The following is a 12429-nucleotide window of genomic DNA, read 5'->3' on the forward strand; positions in this document are numbered from 1 at the left end:
CAGTGCCTCACCAGCCATGAACCTCACCGCATGCCACTGCAGTACACCTACTTTGAGACAAGAGCTATAGTGATGCATGTTTGGTTATGCTTTAAAGTCATATCCAACAATTGTGACGACGACTTTTTACTGTCAACTGAGTTTCGTTTTTTTAAAGATTTCTGCTGGTGGTGTGCCTCCGCATTTTTTGTGCCTTGGCTCAAAAAAGGTTGAAAAACAGTGGTTTAATGTACCGTAAGATTTTTTGTTAAAATAATGCAATTTTTTGTGGTCCCCTTTATTTATAAAAGTATCGAAAAGTAACGAAATCCGTTTTAGTACCGGTACCAAATTATTGGTATCGGGACAACACTAGGCTTTGGTTCGTAAATCCAAAAGTTTATACAATGAGGGGTTCGTAATTCGATGTTCCTCTGAATGTACATCAAACGTGGCATCATGGATTTAGATAGAAACCACTAATAAAAGGACACCCAGAAAACAGTTCATTAACTTTATAACGCAAAAGTAACAATTCTTCATTGGCCATCAACGGATTGCACAAGCATTTGTACAAATAAACAATTGAATGAAATTGTTGATTCAATTGTTTTGACTAAACTATTTTTAAAATTACAAATCCCGACATTTGAGGCTTGAACTAAACACACATTTGGCAGAATTTCAAGTGTCAGCCAAGTCTTGAACGGATTTAGCTGACTTGGCCGTCGTCGTCTCGGTCCCAATGACTTCAGCTTTGCAGGCTGCAGAGAATGGCTGCTGACTAACTAATCCTCTTTACACTCCTCATCTCTGCAGCCCTGCTTCCTGACAGCTATGGACTTCTTTTTAAAACAGACCAGGTGGCGACCCGCAATCCTGTCGGAATGAATCTCGGTTGAGTATTGGTCCTTTTGGGCTCGTCTGCGTACTTTTTTCCCCCTTTATTGTCTGGATTATGCCTGGAATTTCTCCCCCTGGTGTGGATCTTATGGAACGGGATCCTAAAGAATGGATTGTGCAGGGCTTTTTGCCTATAGCATGGATAACATCAAACACAAGGAGCGGATAACATGCAGAACATTAAAGGTCAGTGTGGAGATCTTGCTACTGTACATACACAACTTGTGTTTACCCGTAGAGTATGTACTCTATTCTTTACACTTGTGATAACCCTTTAGCTGTTGAATTCAGATTAATTGCAAGGGCACTTCTGCTCTCTCCATGATGACAGTTTTTGGGAATTATTTGACATATCCAGATTTTAAGGCTTTGGGCATCTGATTTATGACAGTGGACCCGTTGTTGGAAAGGGTGGCGGCAGTATCCAGCGCGCGAGAACCACCTGGAGGAGTTTAACTCGGGAGCATTAACTAGCTCATGTCTAAATCTGGCTACCAGATCATTGGGTGAAAAGCTTCTGGCAGCACGTGGACTCAACCATGTGGTCTGAACAGGCACATTCTGGCCCCCGTAGCTCAGGATCTTAAAGATACACTACCGTTCAAAAGTTTGGGGTCACCCAAACAATTTTGTGGAATAGCCTTCATTTCTAAGAACAAGAATAGACTGTCGAGTTTCAGATGAAAGTTCTCTTTTTCTGGCCATTTTTGAGCGTTTAATTGACCCCACAAATGTGATGCTCCAGAAACTCAATCCGCTCAAAGGAAGGTCAGTTTTGTAGCTTCTGTAACGAGCTAAACTGTTTTCAGATGTGTGAACATGATTGCACAAGGGTTTTCTAATCATCAATTAGCCTTCTGAGCCAATGAGCAAACACATTGTACCATTAGAACACTGGAGTGATAGTTGCTGGAAATGGGCCTCTATACACCTATGTAGATATTGCACCAAAAAGCAGACATTTGCAGCTAGAATAGTCATTTACCACATTAGCAATGTATAGAGTGTATTTCTTTCAAGTTAAGACTAGTTTAAAGTTATCTTCATTGAAAAGTACAGTGCTTTCCCTTCAAAAATAAGGACATTTCAATGTGACCCCAAACTTTTGAACGGTAGTGTACAAATAGATAGGGACCTTTTAGAGCAGGGGTGTCAAACTCTTTACCATGAATTGATTTACTTGGAGCCCGACTTAAACAAGTTGAAAAACTTATCGGGGTGTTACCATTTAGTGGTCGATTGTACAGAATATGTACTGTACTGTGCAATCTACTAATACAAGTTTCAATCAATCAATCAATCAAAAAACTCGTTTTCATGGTTGCCCTCAGAGGGCCGCTTTTAACAATGAGTAATATATGAATATACAGTGGTGGTCAAAAGTTTACATCCACTTGTAAAGAACATCATGTCATGGCTGTCTTGAGTCTCCAATCATTTGTACAACTCTTATTTTTTTGTGATGTAGTGATTGGAGCACATACTTGTTGCTCACCAAAAAAAATCATGAAGTTTGCTTCTTTTATGAATTTATTATGGCTCTACTGAAAATGTGAGGGTCAAAAGTATACATACAGCAATGTTAATATTTGCTTACATGTCCCTTGGCAAGTTTACCTGCAATAAGGCGCTTTTGGTAGCCATCCACAAGCTTCTGCTGGAATTTTTGACCACAAAATTGGTGCAGTTCAGCTAAATGTGTTGCTTTTCTGACATGGACTTGTTTCTTCAGCATTGTCCACACCTTTAAGTCAGGACTTTGGGAAGGCCATTCTAAAACCTTCATTCTAGCCTGATTTAGCCATTCCTTTACCACTTTTGAGGTGTGTTTGGGGTCATTGTCCTGTTGGAACACCCAACTGCGCCCAAGACCCAACCTCCGGGCTGATGATGATCTGACCACAGAACTTCCCTCCAGAAGGTCTTATCTTTGTCCATGTGATGTCAAATGAAACAAAAATGGAGCTGTTTGGCCACAATACCCAGCAATATGTTTGGAGGAGAAAAGGTGAGGCCTTTAATCCCAGGAACACCATTCCTACCGTCAAGCATGGTGGTGGTAGTATTATGCTCTGGGCCTGTTTTGCTGCCAATGGAACTGGTGCTTTACAGAGAGTAAATGGGACAATGAAAAAGGAGGATTACCTCCAAATTCTTCAGGACAAGCTAAAATCATCAGCCCGGAGGTTGGGTCTTGGGCGCAGTTGGGTGTTCCAACAGGACAATGACCCCAAACACACCTCAAAAGTGGTAAAGGAATCAGGCTAGAATGAAAGTTTTAGAATGGCCTTCCCAAAGTCCTGACTTAAACGTGTGGACAATGCTGAAGAAAGAAGTCCATGTCAGAAAAGCAACACATTTAGCTGAGCTGCACCAATTTTGTGGTCAAAAATTCCAGCAGAAGCTTGTGGATGGCTACCAAAAGCACCTTATTGCAGGTAAACTTGCCAAGGGACATGTAAGCAAATATTAACATTGCTGTATGTATACTTTTGACCCTCACATTTTCAGTAGAGCCATAATAAATTCATAAAAGAAGCAAACTTCATGAATGTTTTTTGTGACCAACAAGTATGTGCTCCAATCACTACATCACAAAAAAAAAGAGTTGTATAAATGATTGGAAACTCAAGACAGCCATGACATCATGTTCTTTACAAGTGGATGTACACTTTTGACCACCACTGTATGTGTATATATATATATATATATATATATATATATATATATATATATATATATATATATATATATATATATATATATATATATATATATATATATATATATATATATATATATATATATATATATATATATATATATATATATATATATTAGGGCTTCAACAACTAATCGATTAATTGATTAAAATCGATTATTAAAATAGCTGCCGATTAATTAAAAAACATTTTTTTAAAAAATAAACCTTCATTTATAAACTGCAACATTTACAAACAGCTGAGAAACAATAATCAAAATAAGTATGGGGCCAGTATGCTGGTTTTTTTTCCAATAAAATACTGGATAGGATAGAAATGTAGTTGGTCTATTTTATCCGATTATTAATCGATTAATCGAAGTAATAATCGACAGATTAATCGATTATCAAATTAATCGTTAGTTGCAGCCCTAATAAATAAATAAATAAATAAATAAATAAATAAATAAATATATATATATATATATATATATATATATATATATATATATATATATATATATATATATATATATATATATATATATATATATATATATATATATATATAATACATTACCAATATACAGTATCTTTTTACATAAGCTGCAAAAAAATATTTTAAATTTTATTTTAAAAACTGGCAGATCAGTCACCAGAATTTTACAGTGGGTTTTTTACAGCATATAAACAAATTGAATAAATGGAATTGAATGGAGAAACAATACCCCTGTTTTTAGGGGTAAAATTCAAGCAACAGAGCTGCCAGATTTTTTGTCACCGTAAAATCTTTTTGTTTTAATGTTTTTTTTTTTTTTTTTTTTAATGTTTTAGTGTCTTACTGTATATGGAAAAAAACAGCACCAAAGTTGACACTAAAAAACTCAGTAACCGTAAAATCTATTGTTAATTTTACAGTCTACAGTTTGATTGATCATTTGTTTTGAAATCATAAGTCAAGCAGATATTTAAGTACAGTATTTATCTTTATTTTAACAAAAAATATTTTTGGAATACATGATGCTATAATATTTTGATTATGATGATATTGAATTTGAAAAGGTATGCAATAGCATGCAGTACATGATTTTTAATGTCAAAAGGGAAAGAACAAATATATTTAGGAAGACAAAATTAAGCATTTTATTAACCCATAATATTTACAGGCCCTCGCGGGCCACATAAAATAATGTGGCGGGCCTTGAGTTTGACACCTGTGTTTTAGAAAGTGTAAACCAGGGGTGTCAAACATACGGCCCTAGGGCCGGATCAGGCCCGCGAACAGGTTTTATCCGGCCCGCGGGAGGAGTTTGCTAAGTATAAAAATGTACCTGAAATTTTTGAATGAAAGAAACAGCTGTTCTAAATGTGTCCACTGGATGTCGCAATAGCAATTGTTTGTATCTTTGTAGATTATGCTACATATGTACAAAATAAACCACGTAAAGTTAGTACATCAGTCGAGGAAAATGATCAAACTACATAAATAACATCCTGTAATTTATCTTGGTAGATTGAAAATTAACACCATTGAGTTGACTGATGAACATTATTTATTCAGAAAATATAAATAACGACAAATAAAGATAGAATACTATTAACCACAACATGTAAGTGTAAAAAAAACCTCAACAACATTATGATTTGTACATTTTTCAGAATGTGCTTGCTCTGTTTTTAAACAAAGAAAACAATCTGAAGTTGTCTTTATTTTTAAGTTATCGTGCCGTGATTTTACCACTCGGGAGTAGATTTTTCTCCATGTGGCCGCCCATCTAAAATGAGTTATACACCCCTGGTGTAAACGCAAGTAAATGACCTAGTTTAGTCTTAGAGTGTCCGCCCTGAGATGGGGTAGGTTGTGAGTTCAAACCCCGGCCGAGTCATACCAAAGACTATAAAAATGGGAGCCATTACCTCCCTGCTTGGCACTCAGAATCAAGGTTTGGAATTGGGGTTGAATCACCAAAAATGATTCCCGGGCGCGGCCACCGCTGCTGCTCACTGCTCCCCTCACCTCCCAGGGGGTGAACAAGGGGATGGGTCAAATGCAGAGGATAATTTTGCCACACCTAGTGTGTGTTGTGACAATCATTGGTACTTTAACTTAACTACCCTGTAAGACCCACATATAGAAAAACCGAAGAAAAAAAAAAAATTGAGGCATTTGATGCAGAAATTGAAGAATTAAAAAAAAAATGTTTATGTATGTTTTTAGAGAAATGTTGTAATATTGCAACATTGGGCTTTGATGGAAGAATAATTTCTGTATTTGTTTCTCACGCTGTCTGAACAACTAAGGGTTCATTTGCAGGGTTGATTGCTTACTTAGCCCCAGAACGGTATATACCATTAATAATAATCACACATTAGTTATATTTTTATGAAGTCATTTATTACAAATATAAAAAATATGAAACAAGATAAAACTCTTAAAAAACACATTATAAAACATTATATAACAAGCTCTAAATGAAATTTGATGCATCTGTTCCACAATAACTACATATGTGCATGCTCTAGACCAGTGGTTCTTAACCTGGGTTCTTAAAAAACGCTTTTTTCCACCTCTTTTTTTTTCTTTTCATGACATTGGTCATGAAGACTTTCATTGGTGGTGAAAGGCCTAAAAACAGTCCCTGTCGTCTGTAAAACGTCTGTAGAATGTATACTATCCATGTATAGAGAAAATACTTCAGGCAGTGATGTAGTGGAGGGAATACAACCTGTTTGAGCCCACTGCAATAAGCCAGCTATTTGACTACCACATTCACCCAGTGTTGTATAATTGGAACAATTATATAACAAGCTCTAAATGAAATGTGATGCATCTGTTCCACAATAACTACATATGTACATGCTCTAGACCAGTGGTTCTTAACCTGGGTTCTTAAAAAACGCTTTTTCCACCTCTTTTTTTTCTTTTCATGACATTGGTCATGAAGACTTTCATTGGTGGTGAAAGGCCTAAAAACAGTCCCTGTCGTCTGTAAAACGTCTGTAGAATGTATACTATCCATGTATAGAGAAAATACTTCAGGCAGTGATGTAGTGGAGGGAATACAACCTGTTTGAGCCCACTGCAATAAGCCAGCTATTTGACTACCACATTCACCCAGTGTTGTATGATTGCAACAATTATATAACAAGCTCTAAATGAAATTTGATGCATCTGTTCCACAATAACTACATATGTACATGCTCTAGACCAGTGGTTCTTAACCTGGGTTCGATCGAACCCTAGAGGTTCGGCGGAGGTCAAAACACACCCGACTCATCGTGTAAATAAAAACTTCTCCCTATCCGCGTATTACGGATACGGCAACAGCAGAAGTCACACTACGGATACGGCAACAGCAGAAGTCACACTGATTTGCAGGTGTGTAATTTGTTGTGAGTTTATGCACTGTGTTGGTTTTGTTGTTTGAACAAGGTGATGTTCATCACGGTTCATTTTGTGCACCAGTAATAAAACATGGTAACACTTTAGTATGGGGAACATATTCACCATTAATTAGTTGCTTATCAACATGCAAATTAGTAACATATTGGCTCTTAATTAGTCATTATTAAGTACTTATTAATGCCTTATTCGGCATGGCCTTATTATAACCCTAACCCTGGCCCTAACCCTAACCAAATAACTCTCAATTAAGTTTTTGTTACTTAGATTATGTTCCCCTAGTGTCCAAAAAACTCTAAATTAAGTCTTTGTTAATTAGAATATGTTCCCCATACTAAAGTGTTACCAAAAACATACAACTTTGTCTTGAATTTGAAAAAAAACAACATTTTATTTTTCACTATAGAAGGGTTGGGTGAATGCGCATATGAAACTGGTGGGGTTCGGTACCTCCAACAAGGTTAAGAACCCCTGCTCTAGACATTGTAATAACAACCCAAAAAAATATAAAAGACATTTTAACTACTTGGATCTGATGAATCCAGTCCAATGAAACAAATAGATTTTGTTCGAAGGAAACCTTGAGAGGTTGTGTGAGTTCATGGCCAGAAGGTGTGACTTATAAACAAATGTACGATCCAATAGCCTTGTGAGACTGAACAATAGGACCCAATGACTATGTAAATGTGGTAAAAAAATATATAACAGATTGTTTTTTAGGATGGTTAAAGGTAAGGTTGTAATTTTACAACAAGGGGTGTTAAAGGCTTGCTGGTTTTTTGTTGTTCTTGCCCAGTCTACCCCACGTCTTTCACCAGATTGGTATAGGCTTGGAAACCAACGAATGTCTGACTTTATTTCATCATTTCCAGGCCGACGTCTTTGCCGCATTTGACATCAACTACTAAAGCCACGGTCGCCATTGCTATGGTGACCTTTGCTGAGACCACAAAGATCTCTCCTATGGAGCTGCGCGAGCCACCCTGCCTGACCACCACCTTGTCCCCGGGACTGCGGCGTAAAAACATGCTGTGGCAGAAAGCTGTGAAGCACATTATCATCCAGCAGGAGCTCAGCGCCCAGGTGAGGCTTGATCCTTTCTCCGGTTATCTGCCAGAACTGATGGTATGTTGTTATTTGGCATACTAGGTGGGCGTAGAGCCAGCACGCAAGATCTTCGTGACGGATGCCCACATGGAAGACATCAACAGACAAATCCGCAGCAAGGCCTCGCGTGGAGTCAAGCGGCGCTCCTCTACATTCCGAGTCCACCCTTCCCAAATCCGCAGCTCCATGAGCACGCACCACAGCGCGGGAGGCGAATACGGCAGCGATGCCGACTTCTTTGTCCACTGGGGCCGCATTATACACGGGATTTACATACCCACCCTGAGGCACACCTTTAAGTCGCGAGACCTGGAGACTCTCTACCAGCAACACTCCTCTCACCAAAGACGCAACTCCTTAGCCATCACTAACGTCATCGACGCTATGGCCAAGCTGCAGATCCTGGTTCTGTACCTGGCTCTGGCCCCGGAGGATGTCAGGGACCCTCTACGAGGCTGTTTGACGTTCATGTTCATGGTGTTTGCAGTGGCGTTGTGTATCGTGGTTCTGACCTACAAGGACTCTATGTCGCCACGGTGGCTTCATTACGCCGGGCTTGCCAGCTGGCTGTCGCAGTCCACGCAGGTATTGGGGGGACTGGCGTACGGACTAGAAAAAGACCCGTCCTGGTACCTTTTGTTCTCGTTGTTCGCCACGTACACGCTGCTGCCGTTACCTCTTCTGTGGGCCATGTGTGCTGGGTCGCTAACGTCTGCGTTGCATCTTCTAGTGGAGATCATATGCTACCGCAACAATGCAGTACTTTTAAGGAAGGTAGTGCAGGTCTAACTATTATATACAGAAACTGACTCTAATTTTCCGTACATTCTGGTTGAATTGAGTTGATAAAATGCTTTTTTTGGTTGCAGGTGTTTGCCAAAGGCCTTCTGTACCTTGGTATGAACACAGCTGGATTCTTCATTCACTATCTGACGGACCATTCCCAGCGACAAGTATTCCTAGAAACGCGGCGTTGCATTGAAGGACGCCTGAAACTGGAACAGGAGAACCAGAGACAGGTAGGATAATAAACATATCGGGAGTTTATAAGCCAGACTTCTCCCTTCATTCTACAAAACCCCAAACCAGTGAAGTTGTCACGTTGTGTAAATGGTAAATAAAAACAGAATACAACATACTTGCCAACCCTCCCGTTTTTAGCGGGAGAATCCCGGTATTCAGCGCCTCTCCCGACAACCTCCCGGCAGAGATTTTCTCCTGACAAACTCCCGGTATTCAGCCGGAGCTGGAGGCCACGCCCCCTCCAGCTCAATGCGGACCTGAGACTGAGTGGGGACAGCCTGTTCTCACGTCCGCTTTCCCACAATATAAACAGCTTGCCTGCCCAATGACGTCATAACATCTAGGGCTTTTAGAGAGTAGAGTGCACAACTGCGCACACAACAGGGAGACGAAGCAGAAGAACGAGGAAATTACAGACATGGCGACGCCGTCGACGAGCAAGATGAAGAAATACGCTTGCAAGTTCCAAAACGAATGGAAACAAGAATTTCAGTTCATCCAGGACAGTTCGAAGGGGAAGGTGTATGTTGCCTGTAAATATGTAGAACAGACTTCTCCATTGAACACGGTGGCCGAAATGATATACTCATCATGAACGGAGAAGTTAAACAGGACAATACTGCCATCTAATGGATAGCCACCGGAACACTGAAATTCAAGTATTTCTTTTATGTAAATAAAATATATATATATATATATATATATATATATATATATATATATATATATATATATATATATATATATATATATATATATATATATATATATATATATATATATATATAGCTAGAATTCACTGAAAGTCAAGTATTTCATACATATATATATGTATAACCCCCCCCCCCCCCCCCGATATTGGAGGTCTCAAGGTTGGCAAGTATGGAATACAATGATTTGCAAATCCTTTTCAACCTATATTCAATTGAATAGACTGCAAAGACAAGATAGTTGACGTTCAAGCTTGAAAACGTTATTTTTTGCAAATATTAGCTCATTTGGAATTTGATGCCTGCAACATGTTTCAAAAAAGCTGGCACAAGTGGCAAAAAAAGACTGAGAAAGTTGAGGAATGCTCATCAAACACTTATTTGGAACATCCCACAGGTGAACAGGCTAATTGGGAACAGGTGGGTGCCATGATTGGGTTTGTTCACAAACAAGGATGGGGCGAGGGTCACCAGTTTGTCAACAAATGCCTGAGCAAATTGTTGAAGAACAACATTTCTCAACCAACTATTGCAAGGAATTTAGGGATTCCACCATCTACGCTCCGTAATATCATCAAAAGGTTCAGAGAATCTGGAGAAATCACTGCACGTAAGCAGCTAAGCCCGTGACCTTCCATCCCTCAGGCGGTACTGCATCAAAAAGCGACATCCGTGTGTAAAGGATATCACCACATGGGCTCAGGAACACTTCAGAAACCCACTGTCAGTAACTACACTTCGGTAAGTGCATGTTAAAACTCTACTATGCAAAGCGAAATACATTTATCAACAACGCCCAGAAATGCCGCCGGCTTCGCTGGGCCCGAGCTCATCTAAGATGGACTGATGCAAAGTGGAAAAGTGTTCTGTGGTCTGACGAGTCCACATTTCAAATTGTTTTTGGAAACTGTGGACGTCGTGTCCTCCGGACCAAAGAGGAAAAGGACCATCCGGATTGTTATAGGCCCAAAGTGTAAAAGCCAGCATGTGTGATGGTATTGGGGTGTATTAGTGCCCAAGACATGGGTAACTTACACATCTGTGAAGGCACCATTAATGCTGAAAGGTACATACAGGTTTTGGAGCAACATATGTTGCCATCCAAGCAACGTTACCATGGACGCCCCTGCTTATTTCAGCTAGACAATGCCAAGCCATGTGTTACAACAGCGTGGCTTTATAGTAAAAGAGTGCGGGTACTAGACTGGCCTGCCTGTAGTCCAGACCTGTCTCCCATTGAAAATGTGTGGCTCATTAAGAAGCCTAAAATAGCACAAGGGAGACCCCCGGACTGTTGAACAACTTAAGCTGTACATCAAGCAAGAATGGGAAAGAATTCCACCTGAGAAGCTTCAAAAATGTGTCTCCTCAGTTCCCAAACCTTTACTGAGTGTTGTTAAAAGGAAAGGCCATGTAACACAGTGGTAAAAATGCCCCTGTGCATACTTTATTGCTGTCATTAAATTCTAAGTTAATGATTATTTGCGTTTCTCAGTTGGAACATGAAATATCTTGTCTTTGCCGTCTAGTCAATTGAATATAAGTTGAAAAGGATTTGCAAATCATTGTATTCTGTTTTTATTTACCATTTACACAACGTGACAACTTCACCGGTTTTGGGGTTTCTATTTGAGGGCACACAGGTGCGATTTTGCAGCTAATTGTCCATACGTCATTGACCCTTCGTCCCATTGTGATACAACTTTGAGGATATCTGTATTTCATACACTTTGTCGATTTAGTCCTTGACTTTCCTCTAAGATTGTTGCTCCCCTCTTAAACATTTCAGGAGCGTCTCGTATTGTCAATCTTGCCAAGATTTGTAGCCCTGGAAATGATCACCGACATGAGTTCCCTGGAAGACGAGCTCAATCCTCAAGAGTTTCACAAGATTTACATTCATCAGTATAAGGATGTCAGGTGAGTGTTCAGTATTCTCCTTTGTGTAGTTGTCATCCTATCGTAGCAAAACTGTGTTTACATGAGCGTACATTTTAAACACTTTTATAAAGACCTTCTGTCAGAAAAATTGTATGTAAATTATCAAAAAACTTTCCGTTCTCTGAGTTCCCAGTGAACAGACAAGAGGCTGTCTTTGCTGCACCAAGCAAAGGCTTGGAAAATTCCATTGTGTACGATGGGAGGAGACGGGATGGGGGTTATCTATTGATAAGACACTTAGACTTAGACTAGACTTAGACTTCCTTTTTATTGTCATCCAAATTTGAACTTTACAGTACAGATAAGAACGACATTTCGTTACATCAGCTCATGGTAGTGCAGGATAAAAAAGCAATAAGGTGCATATATATATAAATAAATAGGTTACTGTACAGAAAAATATATTGCACTTTTTCACATGCATCCACGTTTATGGATGTATGTTATATTGTCTTTTTTATTCCAGCGAGTTAATCCATGTTGGGGGGAGTTGAGGGGATAATTATGATGCGTTCAAGAGTCTTACGGCTTGAGGGAAGAAGCTGTTACAGAACCTGGAGGTTCTGCTTCGGAGGCTGCGGAACCTCTTTCTAGAGTCCAGCAGTGAAAACAGTCCTTGGTGGGGGTGGGAGGAGTCTTTGCAGATTTTCTGAGCCCTGGTC

The 12429-nt window shown here is 39.3% G+C and overlaps 1 protein-coding gene across 2 annotated transcripts in view; it reads left to right on the forward strand.

Moving 5' to 3' along the window:
* Window positions 1-675: 675 nt before the first annotated feature.
* The window catches only part of si:dkey-206f10.1 (adenylate cyclase type 8), a 56125-nt gene continuing 44371 nt past the window's right edge, over window positions 676-12429 (forward strand). The window contains exons 1-5 of one of the 2 annotated variants that reach the window (XM_062033985.1): window positions 676-1068; window positions 7859-8069; window positions 8136-8867; window positions 8963-9112; window positions 11616-11746. In XM_062033985.1, coding sequence (XP_061889969.1) covers window positions 7914-8069; window positions 8136-8867; window positions 8963-9112; window positions 11616-11746 — 1169 coding nt within the window. In that variant the 5' untranslated portion in view covers window positions 676-1068; window positions 7859-7913. Of the gene's footprint in view, window positions 1069-6917; window positions 6963-7858; window positions 8070-8135; window positions 8868-8962; window positions 9113-11615; window positions 11747-12429 lie in introns of those variants that run through there. The other variant, XM_062033986.1, reaches the window with a different exon arrangement.

The sequence above is a fragment of the Entelurus aequoreus genome, linkage group LG23, assembly GCF_033978785.1.
Source record: "Entelurus aequoreus isolate RoL-2023_Sb linkage group LG23, RoL_Eaeq_v1.1, whole genome shotgun sequence".
NCBI classification, from domain to species: Eukaryota; Metazoa; Chordata; class Actinopteri; order Syngnathiformes; family Syngnathidae; genus Entelurus; species Entelurus aequoreus.